Source organism: Zeus faber, assembly GCF_960531495.2.
Source record: "Zeus faber genome assembly, chromosome: 2".
NCBI classification, from domain to species: Eukaryota; Metazoa; Chordata; class Actinopteri; order Zeiformes; family Zeidae; genus Zeus; species Zeus faber.
The window spans coordinates 3652185-3676028 of NC_137189.1; the positions used below are offsets into that span (position 1 = coordinate 3652185).

The window sequence follows — 23844 nt, forward strand, 5'->3', positions numbered from 1 at the left end:
AAAAACTGAAACTTTGCACAATGGCAAAAAAAACAATATGGGAAAAATAAACAAAAAGAAAGCAATCTTTCTTCCCATTTCCTATATTTGGGCGGGTTTACGTTTGGATAAAGCCATAGGATGTTCTTTGTATCTGTAATGGTATGGGAAGCCATCTTGTGGGAGTCAATGGGTCTAATTAATTTTTCAAGACCAGGTGCACTTTATGGTGAAAATGCTGTTCCCTCATGATGTTGCCATATAACCATGGCTTCAGATCAACTGATCTGAACATCATTGAACCTTCACGGGAAGTCCTGGAGCGAGGAATGCAAATTACATTTCCAGGTTTTTTTCCTTCTTGAAGTAATGGTACAATATCCCGCTAGACACTGTTCAGGACTGTAGGACAGATATCAATCTATTGCTACTATTATTTTGTCCACCCTCTGTATGTCACAATATCTCCTTATGATTGTAAAATCCCACGTCGACAGACTCCACCTGCAGAATATAATAATTCAGTTTGATGACATCGTACTGAAATGTGTTTTTCAAAGAAAGACCCTTCCAATGTCTGCGCTATTTCAAGAAGTGTTTACATCCAATCAACTTTAATGTGGATTACGACATTGCGTATCACCCAAATCTATAGACGCACAAACACACAAATTCCTAAGCAGGCACAGACCGACACACTTGCATGCACACATGTGGACACGCCACCCAACAAGCAGGCACACAGAGATGACACACACAGACTGTGGGTTGGTTCTTCTGACTAGTTAGCTGCCTCTGTGTTTCAGTCAGTATCTGTTCTCTTTCTCATTACACATTCACTCTGGGAACTCGCTCTGTGTGGGAGTCATACCACGGGGGGGGGGCGGTCCCTGTCCGGCCCCTGTGCACAAAAGGTCATTAAAAGCGCATTCCCAGACTGTGCGGGCCGACTGCCGGAGTCACTTTTCAGCACAATTACTGTCCCGCGGCTCAACGTGCTGCGGGCCGGTCTCCCTTTGATATCAGAACATCATTAGGGGGGCAAGTTGAGGAAGTAGCATCTCGCTTTTACTTCTTCGTTGGCTATGTGGCTGTAGCGTCAGTGTTTCGGTTGAACTAGGCTTGTGCAATCATACAAAATTCTAACTGCCAATCGCTGGGGGATCAGCGATCGCCTTTATCAGGAAGGGGGGGGGGGGGGGGGGGGGGGTTGCAGGATTTATTACTTACAAGTGAAGTATTTACCCATGCATCCAGTTTTTACCAAATGAACTCCCATAGCTAAGGAAAGTAACAGAGATGTGGAAGAAAAATGTACATGTAGGAAACAAATTAAAATAAAAAGATCTAAAATAAAAACACAGGCACGGGAGTGGGGACCCGGCGTGCACACACGGTGCACCGCAGTCTGGAGGTCAAATACAAAAAAAAATGTTTCATTTTCCATACAAGTAGGAAACTAAGCAAACAAAATGAATCAAAATCTTTCTATATGGGATCATTTTATATATTGCTATATTATAATCACAAGATTTGTATAAAGAGCGGGAAAGTGAGATCTGATCACAAGTGATTACTCGACAGCTCTGAGCAGAGAGGGTGAGAACCTCCGCCCCTTCTCTCTCTCTCTCTCTCTCTCTCTCTCTCTCTCTCTCTCTCTCTCTCTCTCTCTCTCTCTCTCTCTCTCTCTCTCTCTCTCTCTCTCTCTCTCTCTCTCTCTCTCTCTCTCTCTCTCTCTCTCTCTCTCTCTCTCTCTCTCTCTCTCTCTCCCCGCTCCAGTTTCAGAACACGGTAAACTGCACTTACATCGTTTCAATGCTTGGATTTTTCATGGCAGAGAAAGAAAATTGTCTGTCATCAATGTCAATCACGTTCGACTCCATCGATCGCGATTGACGATATAATCATAAATCTGCCCAAGCCTACATTGAACTATAAGGTGATGCTCATAACTTGGGAAACATATCTAATGTATGAAATATTTTGTATTTCTTATTTATTGTAAATATCTTGCATTATATGTTTACCTACTGTCACCCTTATATTACTGTATTTATGTAATTGTTGCATTTCATTGCTCACATAACCCTGGATGTACTGTCGAGTATTTGGCCGATTTAAATTTCTAAACTCGAAACTAAAGATATCACAATGTCTTAATTTAAAGACAATTCAATACCATTGAACGACAGTGACCGATAATGTTGCATTAGCGCCAGGCGTGCACGTTTGTGCCTGTCTGTTTGTGTAAAATACATTTTTAACACTTGATTTTGTGTGTTACCTTCAGGGACCCAGATGGCTCCGCAGGCCCCTGGAAGTGCGTCAGACGGGGGCCCCCACACTGCACTCGGCCAGTCCCCCCTGTCTCAAGACAGAGGTGAGACGCAGCAGGGTGAGGTTTATTACATTAAACTACAAGGTCTCTCTTGGATTAATCAAACTCTTAGGGACAGAATTGTTTTAATCAGTCTTTGATAGTGTTTCTGTAACAGGATTTTTGTGTATATCAATGAAATAATAACAGTCATAACTCAGCGTATCTGCTGTGATGTGATTGTCTCCCTAGAAGGGACGGTAAACTGAAATTATACAAGCTCAGTGACCTGAATCCCATAGTAGTGACTGTGTGTAGTATGTGTGTTTGAGTGTATTTAGCTCGGTGTGTGAGTGAGTGGGAGAGGGCAGCTGTTTTCCAGCTGGACCTGGAGAACAGCTGGGCCTGGAAAACTCATCAGTAGAAAATGTTCTGTGTTCTGGTGCAGCGGTCCGAACAAGGCCTGGATCAGGGCTTCAAGAACACCCTGGTGTGGAGTACGATCTCCAGCACTTTAACAAAATTGGAATCAAATACTACATCCCAAAATATAAATACTAGCTAAACTATATAACCCTTTTTCTGATTGATTTTTTTTTTACAATCAGAAAAGTTGTATTAGTTATTTTGACTTTGAACCACCATTAGATCGGAACAGCACAGAGCTATCTTCCCTCCTGTCTCTGATCTTTGTGCTGCTCTGTGTCTTCAGGGTTTCCTCACGCCATGCAGCGTAACGCCCCCGGGCCACAGTTTGGCCCCCAACCATCAGGGCTCCCCATGTCTCCTCACCCATCCCCTGTGGGTCCCATGCACCATGGCTCCTACCAGCAGGCAGGCTCCTCCTACAGCCAGTATGGACCCCCAGGTAGCTCGGCTGTATTCCTGCAACAGATATTATTTCAGCTCGTTGACTGTAAAAAAAACAAAAAAAAAACATGAATGTTGACTTGGATAAAGCCAGAGAGCAGTGTTTGTACCAGCTGAACTCAGTCAGCTTGTCAGTAAATAGACAGAACCACACAGAGACATTAGCATTGAGTTAAAGTAGCTATTATTATTATTATTATTATTATTATTATATAGAATAGGGAAATCACATACATTACTTGGCATGTGGGACAATTGCCCCACATGAGTTTTGCATGTTTTGTTATTTCCTCCACTAATCTCTGTTGTTGATTTTGCAACATGGAATGTAGGCTCTGTTTAAAAGATTTGTTTTTATACGACAGTTCAAATCTACAGTTGGATCACTCTTCATTGTTTAAAAATGAATAGCTTGTGCCATTTTTATTTTGTTTTAACAGCGCATTATTCACTGCCTCAGTTTGAGAACTCCTGCCTCAAGGACACCTGGGATGCTGTTGATGTTGATTGTTAGTCATTCACCTCAACCACCGATTTATTAATCGAGTTATTTGATTTTCAGTTATGATCTTGGGAATTGAACTAGCAACCCTTAGCAACCCTTTGTTTCAGCAGAGCAGCATCTTGTCTTGACAGGACTGGAGTTCTCCAGTGCTACAACAAGAGTTTTGAACTGGCATCGGTTTGGAACTAGTTTGGGATAATTCATCACCCTCTACTGTTTATGCAGCTGAGAGGAAAACCAGCCTCTCACAAAGCAAGAGTGTGTCGGAGTGTGTCGGAGTGTGTCGGAGTGTGTCGGAGTGTGTGTGTGCGCGTGTGTGCGTGCGTGTGCGTCTGTCCACAGACTAGGCTGACATGCTAATCAATCTTTTGTGGCTTAGAATACCATCATGATGAAAGCCTCTGTGTGTGTTTGTGTTTGTGCGTGTATGTGTCTTAACCAAACTTAATAAACAGAACTTTAATGTTTTGGTTTGCAAAGCAGTCAGTGTGTCTTTTTTTTTTTGAGTGAGAACCTGTCCAATAACAGACTGATTTTCTTTATGGATGTTATAATAGATGACATGGACGCTCAAGCAAAATATCCCAACATTTACATCTAGCTTGTGGCCACTGGTCATTTTCAGTCAAGTTGGTGTTTGTGTTTGAATTCTCTCTCCTCCTCTCCCCATCCTGTGCAGGCAACTACCCAAGGCCCTCTCACTACGGTGGGGCCCCTACTGGCAGCTACAGTGGCCCCGGGCCCGGCATGGCTAACAGCCTGGGCATGAATGCCAGCAGTCCCATGCACGGCCAGGGGCCCTCCACCCCTTCAGGCCGCAGCCTGGGTCCCGGTGCCGGGGGACGCCATTACCCTGGTGCAGCCAACCCCATGGCCCCCACCTCCCCGGGTATGCCACAGCCTGCTGGACAGGGCATGGGGCCCCCAGCACCAAACAGCAACCGCAAACCCTCTGAGATGGGCCCCCACGCCATGCCAAGTGCCAACTCCTCCCCTTCCTCTTCCTCGCAGGGCAGGTGAGTCTGACAGGCCTGAAAACACACAATGGGAAATAATTTGACAGGATTCAGGTTCAGCAGTTCTGGATCAACCTGCACACCGACTTTCTCTCCTTCCTCCAGACCCAGTTTCTCTCGCTCCCCAGCGTATCCAAACCACTCCTGGGCAGGGTCGCGGTCTGCCGTGTCCCCCACCCATCAGCCCTCCCACCCACCGCCACCTTCCCACCACCACCACCACCACCACCCCCCCCAGCAGCCGCAGCCGCAGCAGCAGCGCAGTGTGGCACCAGCGCACCCTGAGCATTATGGGTAGGTGTGGAGGTGCTGAGGCCTACCAGGGCGTGACAGATACAGAACCACTGCTGTGGTACCTCACATGTATCTGCAGACTAACACTGCATCTACACAATTTTCTCGAATTACTCATTTCAGTCTTGTACGTAATTAGGTTCTTTAACTCACTATTGAAGAATTCCAATCCCCTTAGAAACTGTTGGATTCAAATTTTAAAATATATAGTACAGAACATTTAGAGTAAAGGTCAATTGCTATGGACGTGGAAGCCTTGTATCTGTCAAAGCCTGTGATTTGTGTTGTGCACTGGTGCATAAACTGGAAGACAGTCGGTCTGGCCGCTTGGACTTCCTTGACTGACGCAGCGTGGTTTCACAGGGATTCGCTGTGCAACGTTGCCCCCAACCAGCATCGGAAACTTGCAACATTCCAGACGGCTTCTGAAGCAAAGTGGAGAAAACAAGCAGACAAAGCTGTCCATCCCACTAGTGGTTTAAATGTTCCAACACTGATTTATTCTAAAAGGGAGATCAAATTAGTAGTATCAGAATCCAGTCCAGTACATTCTTCATATACAAGGAATTTGTCTTGGTAATAGTTGAAAAGTAGCACTTAAAAAAAAAAAAGCTTAACAGTCTAAAAAACAAGGGCTATGGAAGGGGCTAAGTGAGTATGGTTTCTAGTGTGGGTATAAATATAGTTGGATAATTTCTGTGTAGGATGAATAAATAGGGAATAAAAGGAATAAAATGTATTGGGTCTTAAATATCACCTCCACATGATAACTGGTTACCTTTCGAATGCAGACCAATTTATCAGTCGCAGCCGAAAATTGGGAGTAACTTTTTCCCAAACCCACTTATACGGATCCGTAGAGCTACAGCATGGAAAAATGTTTCCCAAAATGCGTTGCTTAACTTTTTACGAAGTCGTGGGAGTGAAGTCTCTAGTTTTCTGGAACATTGGCTGCGTTACCATCTCCATCTGTGTGGAATGAACAGTAATGAACAGCAACTGGGAATTTAGGCAGGAAGTAGGAGGAAGCAGAGATTGAATAACTTGCGTCAGTAACATTGGTGGATTGATGGGAAATAAATGCTGTGAGACACAGTTAATGGATATTAATAGAACATTGCATTTGATTGCAGCCGCAGTCAAGACAGGATAACAAACTGGTGATTCACTGTCCTTCCCTCCAACATGCCGTCTGCGCTCTTTTTTTTTTTTTTTTCCTCTATTGATAAAAGGTCAGAGGTAATTTCATCTGGCATTATCTTACAGACGCACCTTTTCCTGCGAGTTGGGTGGAGGGGGTGGTGTTTTCATCTTCTTCTGATTAAATATTATATCTTTCTACCTCCACTGTCCTTCTGCTGAAGTTGTAACAATGGTTAAACTAACCTGTGGCATCTCCGTCTGGACTGATAAACCGTACTTTGAATGTAAGCACTGACTTATTTGGACATCATACAATAAAAAAAATCACTTCCTCTGGTGTCCAGGCAGGGCAGCTTCCCAGTCATGGCACCGATGGGCGGGCTGGGCCCAGTTGGCCCCTACAACCAGCAGCCAGGTAACAACTGTGGGAGGATGACCCCTCAAGCACCCCCCTACAATGCCCCTCCCTCAGGTATGACAACCCTCGATTACTAACTTCCTGTTCCAGCATAATGCTGAGGTCAATGTGTACATCATCCTAAATAATTGAGTCCTAAAATGTTGGTTCCCATTATTTACAACTGTTCAACCTCGCTTTACTCTGGAGAAACTTAACTCTGCTGCAACAGTAATCTACATTAAATTATATAATTTTAGTCAAAACAACAATTTTAGAATTGAAACGTTAAAAAAAAACAACTGCTTTTTTTTTGTGTGTCGTTTCAATCTTCCACCGATCAGCCATAACATTATACGCACCACTTATAAGCACTAATATTGTGTAAGCCTCTCGTGCCACCAAAACAGCTCTGACCCGTTGAGGCGTGGACATTACATTACATTGCATTTAGCAGACGCTTTTATCCAAAGTGACTTACAATTGTTCAAACACCGACGGACGCAGCCATCAGGAGCAATTAGGGGTTAATTGTCTTGCTCAAGGACACTACAGCATGCTAGCAGGAGGAGCCTGGGAATCGAACCAGCAACCTTTAGATCACTAGACCATCAGCGCTACCGCCTGAGCCACCATCCCCTGGACTCCACAAGACCTCTGAAGGTGTCCTATCTGGCACCAAGACGTAAGAAGCAGATCCTTACGTCCTGTAAGATGCGAGGTGTGGCCCCCATGGATTGGGCTTGTTGTTCCAGCACGTCCCACGGATGCTCCATCGGATCGGACCCTAACCCCGTCCATCCACATGATTCAGAAGAAAACGGGATTCATCAGACCAGGCCACCTTCTTCCATTGCTCCATTGTCCAGTTCTGATGCTCACGTGTTCATTGTAGGTATTTTCGGTGGTGGACAGGAGTCAGCATGGACACACCGACCGGTCTGCGGCTATGCAGCAAGCTGCATTTCACTGTGTGTTAGCCAGCATGGCTAGGCAACACCCCACAAGACCTGTTGTTTTGTAGATGCTCTGACCCAGTCGTCTAGCCATCACAATGTAGTCCTTGCCAAAGTGGCTCAGAACCTTACACTTGCCCATTTTTCCTGCTTCCAGCACATCAACTTCAAGAACTGACTGTTCACTTGCTGCCAATATATCCCACCCCTTGACAGGTGCCATTGGAACAAGATGATCAATGTTATTCATTTCACCTGTCAGTGGTTTTAATGTTGTGGCTGTTCGGTGTATATTGTGAGCTTCTCATTTTTGAAAAGGTGAGAGTAAAGCGTTCAGGAACGTTGTGCTATAAATGATGGGAACCAACATTTTAATGAGGCCTGTGGTGAAGTATTGTGAATATATCCTTTAAGAATGTTTGACTCCAATCTAAGTGGATTAGAAACATTTTACTTTTCTAAAGGAGATGACGGGTTGGTTGTAAAATTTGATTCCACCCTTTGAAGTACTTAATTTAAAAAAAATATGGGATGTTTAGATGGACGGGCTGGAGAAATATACAAACCTTGACAGACCGCTTCCTCTAGCTTTTAGAGCTGTTTAAATGACCACCCAAAATGATCATTGAATTTTCTTCCCGAAATGATCGGTAGCGTTTTGGAAATCTTCTCGTAACAAGCGAAGTGGAATGACTCGCTCTCTGTTATGTCCAGGCTCCATGATGATGTCACCAGAAGGGATGGGCGGTCCTCCAGACGCCAAACAACAAAGAGTGGCGCTGAGCAGGGACGGCTCTGCCCCGACCACCGAGCCTCCCAAACCCAAGGTACAGACTGCAGCCATCACGACGCCCCCCCCCGCCTGTGCCAGCATGCTCTAATGGTGCACATACGCCGGGAAAAACACACACACACACACACACAGGCTAAAATGAACCACGTTATCAGGTAGAGGAACAATGTAAGGCAGACATGTATTCCCCCTTCATCCAGCAGTCTTTTTTACCACCAGGCGAGGTTTGAATAAGTGGAGCGTTTCTCGTTCCCTTCACTTTGCTTTTTGTCCTCGTTGATGCCGCCAAGCGCTTCCATACCTTCCTGGTGTTTGTTCCACCCGCCGCGACTGTTCTGCGTTCCCCTTTGCTTCTGCCTCTCAGACTTGGCTCCGAAAAGTCGCGGGCGACCCAAAATAACCTCCACCCGTCGGAGTAAATAGCTCAGAGTGCGTTATCATCAAGGCTTGTTTCGGGGGTGTGGGTGGGGTGGGGGTTATTTTTTCTTCTCTCCCGACTTGTTCCTCTAAGGTTTTTCGCCGCTCCAAACTTTTCTCTCTTCTCCGTGGCTGCGTTCCGCGGCTTCTTCTCTCCCTCGTTATCCGGGGCCTTGATCTCCGCTCGGCTGCCTGGGTGTTTTTGTTGCGGCAGCAGGCTGGTCGGCGTCTGTTTTGGCTCCGCTTGGCTTGACGAGCGCTACAGCGTCGGGCTGCTTTGTGCCACAGACGGAGGCAGGTGCGCCGTGGCTTTGTTTTGCCGTGCGGCGTGGAGCAGGAGTCATGCGGTTCCACACCCTGCTGCTGTTCACACTCCTTTCCATGTCCATTCCCTACCACCACAACGTTGTCCCGGTGTAATTAATGCCCCGTGCTCTGAAGCCAGCCATGGGTTTTGGTGCTTGGAGATGTTAAGAATAAAAGAGAACCTCCTGGTAGGGCAGTCACAATCTTCACAATTTAGCTGTTATACAAAAACTGAATTAATTGATGATGAAATTATATTTGTAGTGTAATAAAACATCCACCTTATGAAGAACAACCGTGTATTGACATGGAACATAAAATTCAGTTAGACATTTAATTTCTCTCAACACAATTGATAGAAATACACATGATTTGCTTTTTATTTATTGCGACAGTTCTCACATTGGCTTGAAATTCACCATGACATGTTGATAAAAACATATAATGACGATTTGGCAACACAATCATGGTCAGCTCAAATAAATGCAGCCGGACGATTCTGTAATCCTGACAGCCTGACAGCTCCTGCCTATGGCTGGATGAGTTAACATACATGAACCAGGCCAATTTATGATATGGTGTTATAGTTTGGGATCACAAAAAAAATCACAAACTCATTACTGACATAAGTACTCTAAAGTGAATTTTAATGGCAACAGCAAAGGGATGAGAGCATCTTTACAACATTTACTATAAATGTTAACTACCTAGCCTTGTTTTAACAGCTGACACAGGAGCTGCGATGCTGCTGCTTGTGGCGGTGTGAATGCTTTGTCAGTATAAAACTTGAAACTTGACAATCTCAGTTACTTGCCACCTCTCGTGTGTGTGTGTGTGTGTGTGTGCGTGTGTGTGCGTGTGCGTGCGTGCGTGCGTGCGTGCGTGCGTGCGCGTGTGTGTGCGCCTGCTGGATTGATATATTTGGTGTGTCCTCCTATTCTGTGTCGCAGGACGGCTACGGTCCTCAGTGTGTGTCCCAGCCCCCCACCCCCTCCCCCATGTCCCCCAGCTCAGCTAGTCTGTCCTCCTGTCACGGGGAGGACAGCGATAGCATTAGCAGCCCCGTCTGGCCAAAGACGCCTTCCAGTCCTGTAAGTGCCACAAAGCACTGTATGCCATACATGCATTTTTTTTGTACTATTATTTATATTTCTACTATTATTATTTGTTTTGGTATTTTTCAGGGCTCTATGGTGTTGTACATTAGTGCTCGCCTAGAAATTAGTTGAAGGAGAGTGCATGCTTCCAGACATTCAGACTAGATTCCACTGCTCAAATGTCATAGTTTGTAAGCAGTGGAGTTCCTGGACAAAGGGTCACCATAGAGCCCTGTGTTTCACTGCTGACCCATGAAAACCTAACCTCAGAACCTCACTGTTGGCCAGAACCCTTCTTGTTACTCCTATTTCCAACTATATTCTCTTAGATCCATTCAAACATCTTATTTCTATTCCTACCAAATGTGACCGTTTTGGGTAGGGATGCACCGATTGTGAAATTCTGGGCCGATACCGATGTTTAAAATTACAATATTGCCGATGTTTTCCGAGTTCCCATGAACGCAGCATCTCTTCCTGCTTGGAGCGCTGCAGAGAGCCGTGTCTGCGTTTTCTAAAATTGATTGCGGATGGCGTCGTTCTCTCAGATGGATGAAAAAAAAAATGCTAAAATGGATTGCTAAATATACTTTGGCGACAATTAATATACCTGGGCTGCCCTCCCAAGTAAAGTCTTTGTGTGGGAAACACTGGATAAACATCGGCCACTGCCATCGGTGAATGCCATCTTATTTGCCGATATGCCGATGGTGGTATCGGTGATTATTGCCCGATACCGATATACACCCCATAAATCGGTGCATCCCTTGTTTTGAGAGGTATTCATTGGTGAAGCAGCACTGTGCATGCATTCAAGTTTGATTTTGTGTTTTGACACAGATTGCAGTTGAGTTCATATTTTTATTCCTGTCTTAAATGTTTTTCATTTAAATGCGGATGTCTCGGTGTGTGTTGTGAGACTTTCTCATTAAAAATAAAATATCAATATTAAGATATTTTCCTTTCCTAAGTAGATCTGAGATCCACCGGGTGTGTGGTTGTTTGTGGGATTCTGCTTACTGGCTTTTGTCAAAACTTTCTCTTGATTGCTATTGTGATTGAAATGGTAATAATCTTAATCGCAGAAACAGAAATATATCTCCTCTTTAATGTCAATATATCAAAGACAAAAAAAACAAAAAAACACGGTTCAGATGGGAATCTAAGTGGCTGAGTTTTATTCAGAGCGCCGCAGCTCAAATTCATTTTTAGAATATCCTCAGGTGTGACTTTAATCTTGCACCAATTGATGCCCCCGAGCGTGTTAAATTAACTGAGGTCATAAGAACTCAGTATAAGTCAGGGAATTTGAAGACAGTGTTCCCCAGGCCTGGAGAAAATATTAAAATAACTGTTTTAATATTTTCTCCATTTTCTTCAACCTGAAGAACTTATTGGAAAGTTACATTTTTCTCCCGGTTTGTGTCATGGAATGAAATGATGTAATTGGAAACTGGAGCTGTGACGTGGGCGCCAGTAGATGATTATCCAATAGTGTTGATGAGAAAGTGCCACGCAGCCGTCTTTTCATCTCACCCAACACGCATTCGGTAGATTCAGCCGTGTGTCTCGGACTGTGTGAAACCAGGATGCTGGGTCTGGATGGATGCAAATCTCGACTGTGTGGCCAGTGTAAACTGTATGGTCCAGTGCTCCCCAACCTGCCGGTCCCACGGCATTCGCCCAAGAACCTTACAGATCGCCTTCGTATATACTTAGTGTCGGTCACCCTGGTTGGGGGTGAATCCCCTTATTGGGGGAAGTTTATGTGATAATCTACTCATTGAGCTACACAGTGTATGGTGTATTTAACACTGGCAGGGTTAGTGCTGTGATCTAGCATTTTAGCTGCACGTTAGTGGCTTTTCAGGAAGGAACCAGGAACATGGTTCCCTTAGTATCCACCAGAGGAACTTGATTCCAATTACATTCTAGTCCAGAGGGCGGCAGCCTCCTCAGTGCCCTGTACCAATTTAAAAACAAACCTATTCAAAAACCAAACTTTATGGAAGGCCTCTGGCTAACTGACTGTATGCCTGTGCAAATGTCCCATGGGTTGCTAGCCTTTGTTCTAGTCATTAGGGTTTTTTCCACTGCAGAAACCAATAACTAAGTTCCTGGTACATAGAGATTTGGCCTTTTTCTACAGGAGGCTCTTGTGTCAGAAGTTGGTGCAGAATTTGTAATGATGAACAACTCTGACTGGTCAAATGCAAACTACAGTATGTGAGCATTGTCAAGCACACTAAGCGCCATTTTTAAAATAGGGTTAAACATCTGCTTTAACACTCACTGCTTGCTTATAGTACTTCTTTCCTCTCACTCCTTAGTTTTATGAAAGGAAATGGAAAGCCGAAATCCAAAATACAGCCACCAATATGTCCACACGTGCTGAAATGACATATCAACAGTCTCACAGCTACACAATCTCTAGGCATGGTGGGAAAGCAACAACCAACACTTTTAAGGACTGCTAAGGTTCCTCTTCTGAAGGTTCCGGGCCGAAATAGTTCCTCATTTTAGTTCCTGTACCTTGGTGGAAAATCAGCGATTATCAGGCTTTTGAAACGTCATTGGTGACGTCTATGTTTATGGGGTGCAAAATGTTATACAGGAAAGAAGATCATGGGACAGAGATACCAGGTCAATTTTAATGATGGTTGAATGGCTGTAGTACTGTGCCTGTACTATTAAGGCGTTATACTGAACACAAATTAAACAAGCACGATCTACATGCCTGCAGTCTTGACAAACTTAAATAAGTTAATCTAGTATTCATAACTTCACAGAAGTGGAGTTTTGGTGTGTATGTGTATAAACTATAACCTTCTCCAGGAGACATCACTGGTGTCAGTGACTTGGGCTGTCAGGTATCAGGAAAAGGTTGGGTAGCACTGTCTTATTCTGTATGTCTGCTTGTGTTGTAATTATGTGATGTGTTGCTACTGTAAAAGTCATTTTATTTGCTGAATGTCCCAATTTTGATACGGATTGAATCGACACGCAGTCATGAGTTTTACTCCTACATCCTGTAGAAAAGTGATATTTCTTGTTACCGGGGTCTGGATCGATCTTGGATGTCGTTTGGGATTTATCTTGCTGTGACTATGTTTGGCGTTGTGCCTCTGTTGTTATATCACAGTTGTATCCATCAGCTTTGCGCTGTGTTCTGACTGCCCCCTGTGTTCCCGTCTCCCCAGAAGCCCAGCGTGGCCACCATGACAGGTGAGAAGATCACACTGCTCTACGAGATGGGCACAGAACCCGAGAGGAAGGCGTGGGTGGACTGCTACCTGGCCTTCATGGAGGAGAGGGGCGTGCCTGTGCCAAATCTGCCCGCCGTTGGCAAGAAGCCCCTGGACCTCTGTCGGCTCTACCTGTGCGTGAGGGAGATGGGTGGCCTGGCTATGGTGAGCCTCTGAATTGTCCTCATGGGATTTTTCTTAATCATTTTGTCCGCGGCCAGTTCTTTACAGCTAGTCTTCTGCCACTGGCAGGAAGCTGTCCAGTACAAACACAGCTCTAGTCATGAAAGTCACAGGCAGAACCTTGTGTGATGAACACAGGTACACCAGTTTGTGTGTCAGAGAGGAAGCTATAAACTTCATCCTCCTCTTCCTGCCCCAGGTGAACAAGAACAAGAAGTGGCGCGAGCTGTCCACGCACCTCAATGTGGGGACGTCCAACAGCTCGGCCAGCTCCCTAAAGAAGCAGTACATCCAGTACCTGTTCGCCTATGAGTGTAAGGTGGAGCGAGGAGAGGAGCCCCCGCCTGAGGTCCTATCGCCTGCCGGAGATGCCAAGAAACCTCAGGCCCAGCTGCTGAAGACCCAGCCCCCCTCCCCTGGTGAGGAATCACATTATCATCCTGTCTGTCTGTGTGTGTTTGTTCAGGCTGTTTACCTTTTCCATCCACGTGGTGGTCTAACCAGCTTCTCTGTCTCTTTATGTAAAATGTCTTTATTTACATAATGTGGTGTAACGCTTGAAATGTTTCCACAGAGAAATTGGATTGATGTGGCTGCAGAGAAATGAAGGAAAGCAGAAATTACTGAATTTTTCTCCTGTTTAGGGTTAAAGTTCAAGTTTGTTGTGTTGTTTTGGGATAGAGATGCAATCTGAGATTGACATTTTTTTCAAAGTTAAATGAGAGAGAGAGAGAGAGAGAGAGAGAGAGAGAGAGAGAGAGAGAGAGAGAGAGAGAGAGAGAGAGAGAGAGAGAGAGAGAGAGAGAGAGAGAGAGAGAGAGAGAGAGAGAGAGAGAGAGAGAGAGAGAGAGAGATTTTTAAAACATCTTTATTTCAACATTTTCTCCAGTTCACAGTTGAAGACATTAAAAAAAACAATCTGTTTAATAAACAAGCCCTAAACATTAAAAACAGACTGGAAGCACAAGTCGTCCACCACCATGGAACAGATGACGTCATTAAAACACCCCAGTTTGATAAAAACATCCAGACTCTTCATCAGTTTTAAAATCAATTAAGACTCTCGCCCTGACTAACACCACAAACACTTTTCCTTTCCTTTCCTCTCAGTTTGCTTCTTCTCGTAATGTAGATCGCCATCTTTGCTTCCCCTATTAAAAAGTTTAACAGTCGCCATTTCTCTGCGTTGGTTCTGTAATATTTAACCCCACAAATAAAACCATTTTTGGACCACTCTTCTTTAAAGAGGTTAAAACTTTCCTTTAAAACACTAAAAAGCTGTAAGTCTGTCGCACTCTGAAAAACAGTGAAAATCCACTCTGGCAATTTACAAAAGGGACATTCATTTTTGACCATGGGATTAAAAACAGAAACAAAACTATTGACTGCTATGGCTCCATGTAGGACTCTCCATTCAAGGTCCCCTGTCCTTTTCTTGGAGGGTGCTTTGTAAAAGCTCATCCAACATGGCTCCTCCTGTCCCGCCATCTGGAGCCGCCCCCTCCAGACAGTGTCTTGTCGCGTTTCCAGTCCTTTCCTGTTTAAAACCACTACACACTCTTTATAAAAAGCTTTCCCACTTGCTGTGTGCAAGTCCAGTTTTGTCCAAAGTGCCTTGTGAAGTAGCTTCCCAGAGGCCCCCTCCAGGTTGGGAATCAGAGACATCACCGGGAAGGGATCCTCCGGGTTGGGCTCCTCCGCCCCTTCCCCGTACTCCTTCAGCAGGGCCAGTTCCTCCTCCGTAAGTCTCTTTCTCCACCTCTTGAGCACCAGGTGTATGATCCTGGTGGACCTCACCCCCAGCCGCTCTGCCATGGCCTCGCCGTCCTGCAGGTCACTCCCTGCCGCCGCCACCACCTGCCTCAGGGTCAGGACCCCTGCCTCCCTCAGGATGCTCTTCAGTCTTGGAAGTGGCCTCGTCCTGCACATTCAGCCTGGATCCACCGATTACGGGTTCCTCCACGAGCCAGTGGAGGGAATCTGCAGCTCCCCTTTTCCTTTTTTTAAAAACACTCCAGGCTTTAAAAGTTCATGATAAAAACGGGGTAAGCCCAATGTGTTTAAAAGACTTGTGTCCATTAAAAACAACAAGCTGATTGATGACGATCAGCGTTCTGCCCCTGAAATTTGCCCTGTATTTTTCCTAAAGGCCAATTCTTCCCCATCATACTTTCATTTCCTAAAAACACTCCTCAATACTTAAAACCATCTCTTCTCCACTGTAAGCCTCCTGGTAGTTTTAGAAGTCCCCCCCTCCATCTGCCCTCAGCCAACGCTTCACTTTTGTCCCAATTGACTTTTGCTGCTGATATCAGCCCAAAATCCTTGACGATCCCCTTCAGTTTGATTTCGTCCTGCTTTTTTAGTAAAACAATGACGTCGTCTGCGTAGGCTGATAAAATGTGGCTTCTTTTAAAACTGTTTAAAAACACACCCTTAATGTTTGTCCTTAATTTACACAACAATGGTTCGATTGCCAGAGAGTACAGTATCCCTGAGAGGGAGCAGCCCTGTCTCAACCCCCTACACACTTTAAAAGGGCCGCTCAGTCCTCCATTGATCTTCAGTACACTCTCAATGTCCTGGTTCAAAACCTGGATCATGGCTATCAGACCTGGGCTGAGGCCGAAAACCTCCAGAGGTAAAGGTGCTCAACCCGGTCAAAAGCCTTTTCCTGGTCTAACGAAATGAGCCCAGTTTCAATGCCCAAAGAACTAGAGATGTCAAAAATATCCTGAATTAAGGACACATTATCCAGAATAGACCTACCAGGCACACAGTACGTTTGGTCCTGATGGACTACCAGGTCCATCACCTCAGCCTGTTGGCCAGCGCCCTCGATAGGATTTTATAGTCCGTGCACAGAAGGGACACAGGACGCCAGTTCTGTGACGCCTGCAAGTCTCCTTTCTTTGGTAGGAGAGTGATTACTGCTCTCCTGCAGCTGACTGGCAATAGTTTTTATCTTTAAAACCATCATTAAAAACCATTAAAAGATCCTTCCGTAACTCCTCCCAGAACTCTTTATAAAATTCCGTAAGAATCCTGTCGATGCCGGGGGCCTTACCTCCCTTCATGCTCTGCAGGGCCGCAGCAAGATCCTGCAGGATCAGAAGTTCCTCAAGCTCTGCACTGACGTCTTCTGGGACCCTGGGCAGATTCCCACAAAAGGAGTAAAACAGTTCTTTTTGTTCCTCTTGTTCCTCCTACTCACTTTCGTACAGTTCTGTGTAAAAGTTCATGGCTCGTCTCCGGATCTCTTCCGGCCTCTTGAGCTCCTGTCCTGTGTCAGATCTCAGGTTGTGAATGAACCTGTTCTGCCCGTTCCTCTTCTCCAGGCTGAAAAAGAACTTAGATGGTGCGTCTATCAGCGCTGCACTCTAGAAGCGAGAGTGGACCAGCGCCCCCTGAGCCTTAGTGCTTAGTAGGTCTGTGAGAACAGCTCTTTTAGACTTGAGATCCTTAATATGATCTCGATTTCCAGTGGATTCCACTACCCTCTGTAACTCCACTGTAACTCCACAATGTCAGTCTCCAGATCCTTCATAGATCTGGTGATGTCCCGCGTGACATTGAGAGTGTACTGTTACAGAGCTGCCTTATCTCCTTCTTCCCATAGTCCCACCACAGTCTTAAGGAGTTAAAATCCTGCCTCCAGTTTTTAAAACCTTCCCAAAAAAACCTAAAAGCATCCTTAAAGTTGGAGTCACATACTAGGGTGGTGTTAAAATGCCCCTGCTAAAATGCTTAAAAGAGTAAAACTGGTCCAGTTTAGCCAAAGATAATAAAGCGCCTCTGCAGTGCGCCCAGGTATACTGCCTTCTATCCCCGTTGGTTCTCCTCCATACGTCTGTCAACTCATTCTTGTTTGAGAGCTGCCTCATTGCGTTCTGTGATGCTCTATGAGGCTCACAGTGGTTCCTGTCTAAAAGATCATTCTCGGTGCAGTTAAAATCTCCTAAAAACAAAAACTCCTCAGTGTGAACTTTGCCTAAACCACTACTTAAAACCTGTAAAAAAGTAACTGTGTGGTCCTGTGGTGGGAGCATACACGTTTATAAAAACAAATTTATAGTGTTCAAATGTTGCCCTCACCACCATAAGTCTGCCCTCTACTACCTCCTCCACCTCAAAGGATGCTGGGGCAAAACTCTTATGAAAGAGAAGAGCCACCCCCCACTGGTGGTGTGCCCCCCCCCTTCCAGTCAGCCTCATTGACAGAGTCGCTGTGAGTCTCCTGCACCAACAACACATCCAGCCTCTTCTGGTCCATCACCTCGTACAGCAGAAACCTCTTAGCTGCGTCTCTCGCCCCATTCACATTCAACGTGCTGACGTTAAAGTGACTCATTGCAAAGGAAAGAAGAACAGCAGCACTGACTTACACCTCCTTATCATCTTCCTCATTGTTCAGCTCCTTCCTGATCTTCTTGAGCCTGTACACCTCTTGGTCCGTAACCCCCCCCCTTACTCCTCATCTGTTGCTGGGCAGCGTTTGCCAACAGCTCCTTATCTGAGAAGTAGTTCTCCACCTTTATCCCTTTTACGTTCTTAGTTCTGTGTAGGAACGCTTATATTTTCCCCACACACACTTGCTGTCGCTCTCTTCGTCTCCTCCAATTTTATTTGACTTGCTCTTTAGATGAGGAAATCTCAAACGATCGTCCTCATCCCCCATTTCAAAATCCCTTCCTTCCAATGCTTCTTCCTCCCCAGCTATGTTGCCTGCACTCTTTTCATTTTGTTCTGCACCTTTCTTTCCTTCACCTGTCCCCTCCTGTCCCCCCACACTCACCTGCCTATATTCTGGACCCTCATCCTTCTCCTCCTGTCCTCCCACCTTTACCTGCCTACCTTCCAGACCCTCACCTGTCTCCCCCCGTGTCTCCATGCTCACCTGACTGTGCTGTTGACCTTCACCCGTTCCCTCCTGTGCCCCCACCTTCACCTATTTTTCCCCTTTTTCTTTTTGGCCCTCACCTGTCTCCTCCACCTTCACCTGTTTTCCCCCCTGTTGACCCTCACCTGCCCCCTCCTGTGCTCCCTCATTTGCCTGTCCATCCTTTTGCCCCTCACCTGCCCTGCTGTCTGAGTTCTTCCCTGGGCATGCCCTGACCTGGTGTCCCTCCCCACCACACCCAAAGCACTTGGTGTTGTCAGAGTTGACAAACACCACGTAGTCAAATTCATCCGCACTGATTTTAAAGGCGACGCTCAGCTCCGCAGCCCTGTTGTTCAGGATCATCAGGACGTGTCTCCTGTGTGACACCACATTCAAGATTCAAGAGGTTTATTCGTCACATACATATATGCAGTGAAATGTAATGCAACGCACCCGGTGATTACACACTATGTCCTAGGAAAATTTCTTTCTACTAGACCAACTTACTGATTCCTAAAACGTAATACAGTAAGTCAAATACTTATAGAATAAAATAAAAATATATAGAATAGACAAAGGGAATAGGCTTACGTATATGGGATAGACTTATGTATATGAGATAGGTATATGAGGATCCTTCAAGATCCTGGGGGCTCTGCTACTACACCTCCTGGTGTATAAGTCCTGCTGGGAGGGGAGGGTAGTTCCAATGGTACGTTCAGTTGAACGCACCACCCTCTGCAGGGCCTGCCTGTCCTGAGCAGTACAGTTTCCAAACCAGGCAGTAATGTTGCCTGTCAGGATGCTCTCCACCGCTCCACAGTAGAAGGACTTGAGGATCCTCACCGAGACCCGGAATTTCCTCAGCTGCCTGAGATGGTGCCTCGCTGCCTCGCCTTTCTCACCAGAGTGTCTGTGTGTAAATTCCATGTTAAGTCCTCTGTGATGTGGGCTCCCAGGTACTTGAAGCTGCTCACCCTGTCGACAGAAGTCCCATTAATCACCAAGGGCGTGTGCGTCCATGATTGTAATCCTCGCCTAAAGTCCACAATCAGCTCCTTATTTTTGCTGACGTTCAGGTGTAGGCTGTTGTCCTGGCACCAGAGTGACAGGTCAGCCACCTCCTCGCGGTAGGCCTTCTCATCGCAGTCGGTGATCAGGCCCACGACAACAGTGTCGTCAGCAAACTTGATGATCGTGTTGGAGCTGGACCTGGCCACACAGTCATGTGTGTACAGGGAGTACAGTAGGGGGCTGAGGACGCAGCCCTGGGGGGATCCTGTATTCAGGGTGAGGGAGCTTGACATGTGCTTTCCCACCCTGACCACCTGGGGGCGGGCTGTGAGGATGTCCAGGATCCAGGCGCACAGCGGAGCATTCAGTCCGAGCTCCTTCAGCTCGACAGCCAGTCTGGTGGGGACTATGGTGTTGAAAGCTGAACTATAATCGATGAACAGCATTCTCACATAGGCCCCCTTTCGGCCATCCAGGTGTGTGAGCGTGGTGTGCAGTACCTGGGAGACCGCGTCATCCGTGGATCTGTTCTGCCGGTACGCAAACTGCAACGGGCCCAATGTGCGGGGGGAGGGAGGCGCAGATATAATCCTTAATTAGCCTCTCGAAACACTTCATGACCACCGAGGTGAGGGCCACCGGACGGTAGTCATTCAGGCAGGCAGGAGAGGCGATCTTCGGGACAGGAACGACGGTGGACCTCTTGAAGCAGGACGGGACCACTGATTCAGCCAGGGATAAGTTTAATATTGTAGTGAACACCGGAGCTAGCTGGTAAGCCGAGTTTTCAGTACTCGCCCAGATATGCCGTCTGGGCCCGCAGCTTTCCTGTGCTGGGGATGGTAGCTCAGGCGGTAGAGCTGGTGGTCTAGTGATCTAAAGGTTGCTGGTTCAATCCCAGGCTCCTTCTGCTAGCATGCTGTAGTGTCCTTGAGCAAGACACTTGGCTGCGTCCGTCGGTGATTGAACAATTGTAAGTCGCTTTGGATAAAAGCGTCTGCTAAATGAAATGTAATGTAATGTTCACCCGTAATGTTCAGAGCATTCCTGACCTCGTACACGGACTGTGCCCCGCCTCCCCCGATCTGTCGCCTCGGAACACGAAGAAGGACTCGGCTGGACGGATGGCTTCATCCGGCACCAGTGGGTTCAACCATGTTTCCATCAGACAAAGGACGCAACAGTTCATCGTGTCTCGTTGGAATTTAATCCTCGCTCGAAGTTCATCCATCTTGTTCTTCAGGGACTGAACGTTGGCATGCTTGGCAGAGGTGGACGGTAAGGTTGCGTCCTCATTCTGACCCCGAATGCCGCCTCGTTTACCATGGTGCTTCCTCTGTGGGCCCGCTCGTGGAACAGCGGCTCCATTTTTGTTGTTGTTTGTGAGCGTCTTCCCGCATAGAATTTCAGCCGGCCGCTCTGTTTCCACAGATAAAAAGTCCCAAAGTTGTTCGTTTAGGGAAGTTTTTATATCCATGAGTGCATCGCGGCCGTAAGAGGTAACTGCCGATGCTTTTTTGGCGGACATTAGGATAAAAACGGATAAAAATACTAAAATGTGCAAAAGTTGACCCTAGCACTGACGCAGGCGACCGCAAGGGGCGGCGCCACTATCACCAGAGAGGCGATTGCAGCAGCGGCGATTTACATCCTGACGGGACTTTCTTAACCGGCGACACCACCTTCCCGTGCCTCGAAAGTTCCCTAGTTAGGGTCTGGTCCTTGATAAACGATGGAACATTCGTCAAATTGACCCTCTTCGCCAGTGTGGAGAGAGGCAGGACGGGAAAACATTTGGCCGATCGCCACCACCGCATTTACTTTTTCCACGCTATCGAGGAAAATGACCACAGCGCTGTTCATCCGTGCTGCAGACATGATGCTGCTGTTCTGCAGCCTGCTGCAGTCCTCCACCGAGACGGAGGAAGACATGGGCAACTTAATGCCGTGCTTCCTCGTTAGCCTGGTGATGTCCGACATGGCTGCGGACACACACCACCACCACGCACTACAACCAGTAGAAACAAAACGAACACCGTCACCAACAAATAATTATAAACATACAATTTGATTGAAAATTTATAGAGAAATCACTCACTCCACCAAACGCTCATACGCTCCGCTCCCTCATGCCTCCAACCACTCAGAGAGAGAGAGAGAGAGAGAGAGACCTGACCTGACCTGACCTGGCAGGGGTCCACATAGGGCAGCGCAGCAGTTTGTCAGGATGTTTCTGTAGCTGTACGGATTAAAGCTGTCCTGAGAGAGAGGGAGAGCGAGAGATCAGGGAGTCTGTAAGAGGTGTATGTAAACAGTGACCTTAATCTGACCCACGGCTCACAGACTAGTGACACAGAACTCTTTCTCGCTTTCTCACTCCCTCTCTCCCCATCTCTCATACATAGACCAGTGACATCATTATTCTCTCCCTCTGACAGTCTGGCTTTCTCTCCACCTCTCTGTATCATCATATTTCTTTCTATTTATATCCATTTCTGTCTTTCTATTTATTTCTGGTCGTCAGTCGCGCACTCTTTATCTCTCACGCACACATTGTGTGTGTGCGTGCACGCGCGCAGGCCTATTTAATTTCTCTTGAAGGGTAACATCCATCTCACGATGAACAGATCAGGGGTCGGTGTCTCGGCAGCAGTTGTCATTGGGATTGCACTCTGGATGCGTCGTGTGGAAGAATGTACTATCACAATAACTGGGAATTTGTTGCTATACATGATGATATGCTAGTGAAATTCAAAATCCAATTGCAGTTATCTGAAAATGTTGTATTTTCTGTTCTGTTCTTTTGTGTGAATGTTTATCCATATCAATAGTTTACTGAACGCAACAAGCTACGCTGCTTTATAAAATGTACCGCGGCTGCCTTTCACTTCTTGCCGTGTGCACGATCAGTGCATTTTACGGGAAAGGTGGACCCCGCCACCAACAATGGAAAATGGCACATGCATAACAAAAATACATTGAATGGTTGTTTCTTATAATAGGCCAACTAAATAAAGCCTCAAATATGGGACTTAAAAAAAAAACATACGGACTACCACTTTAATTTACACTACACTCTTCATTATGATGGCACAGTTAACTATCCCTTATATGGAATTATGACTCACACAGGAAACTGCTTTTTGTCTCATCGGTCTTTTCTCTCTCTCTCTCTCCCCAGCCAACTCAGGCTCTCTGCAGGGCCCCAACACACCTCAGTCCACCGGCAGCAGCTCCCTGCCTGATGCCCCCGGGGAGCTGAAACCCCCCACGCCAGCCTCCACCCCCCATGGCCCCATGACCTCCCCGCCTGGAAACAGGTAGGCTGGGGCAACTGAATTTGACTTGTATCTTCAACGTGTGCTGCATCCCACTGCAAGTCAAATTTGATTTTGAATCAGTTCTAAGACCCAACGCTCAAAGCTTTTTTATAAGACTAGTTTAATCACACTGTTGTAGAGAATTAATTGGTTTACTTTAGAACCAAGGGTTGTTTTCACAAAGCATGTTATCTCCTAGAAGGCACTAAAACTTCCTAACCAACATTTCCCTCTGAAAACCTATTCATGAAGTTGTTGTGGGCAACTTTTTTGGGCATGCATTTCAAAAAGTCTCCACTGGAATGGAGAGTTAATTTTGTCATCTTCTGATCCGATGCGTCTCCCAGGCCCGGTGGAGGTGTGAGCATCCAGGACCCGTTCTCTGAGGGCAGCGACCATGTCTTTCATGGCAAGCCAGGGCCTGGGCCCGCTGGCACCCCCTACCTGCAGGGCGGAGAGCCCTCCATGAGGATGCAGTTTGATGCCAACAAAGACCTGTACGGAGCCGGACGCAAGGGTGAGACCAGACCACGAGATTAATTGAAAACCAGGTTGTTGTTTTTTGTCATGGTTGCATAGACGGATAAAAAATACTTTGAAATCCATAAATGACTAATGTCGTAATCTAATTCATCGGTTATTTCTTATCCGCGGGTTGTTTCTGGGAAGTCTGGTAGTTTTCAAAGTCCAATGCCTGATGGGGAAATTCAGGGATTTTATTTTTTTTTGTCTGGATTTGGATTTTGTGGATTTGCCTGGAGTATCCAGGCAATGGAGGCATTGGATTTTTTTGTTTGATCATTTCCCTCCTGCATGTTGTCTAACAAAGGTGTAATTCAGTTTGCTAAAGAGTCATTGGCATAGTCCAGCTGCATTGCTGGCATTGGCCAGATGCGTCATGCCCATTCAGGCATGAAAATCCTACACCCGGCTATTATTGACCCCCCCTCTCTCTCTAGTTATATCAGTGTGTGTGTGGGTATGGTTACAGGTTATTTGCACTTAGACTCGTGGTGATGACAGATCATTCAAGGAGGCTGAGAAGTTTTGGAAATAGGTTCGTGCTGCTCAGACTGAGCTTTTATTGGCAATAGACAGACGCAGACACTG

The 23844-nt window shown here is 46.2% G+C and overlaps 1 protein-coding gene across 5 annotated transcripts in view; it reads left to right on the forward strand.

Moving 5' to 3' along the window:
- Nucleotides 1-23844, forward strand: part of arid1b (AT-rich interactive domain 1B) — a 67215-nt gene that overhangs the window by 35588 nt on the left and 7783 nt on the right. For 4 of the 5 annotated variants that reach the window (XM_079996759.1, XM_079996761.1, XM_079996762.1 and 1 more), the window contains 10 exons: nt 2270-2374; nt 3009-3164; nt 4351-4687; nt 4793-4981; nt 6469-6596; nt 8192-8304; nt 13291-13500; nt 13718-13937; nt 22596-22734; nt 23082-23251. In XM_079996759.1, the coding sequence (XP_079852885.1) occupies nt 2270-2374; nt 3009-3164; nt 4351-4687; nt 4793-4981; nt 6469-6596; nt 8192-8304; nt 13291-13500; nt 13718-13937; nt 22596-22734; nt 23082-23251 (1767 nt within the window). The remainder of the gene's footprint in view (nt 1-2269; nt 2375-3008; nt 3165-4350; nt 4688-4792; nt 4982-6468; nt 6597-8191; nt 8305-13290; nt 13501-13717; nt 13938-22595; nt 22735-23081; nt 23252-23844) is intronic. The other variant, XM_079996760.1, reaches the window with a different exon arrangement.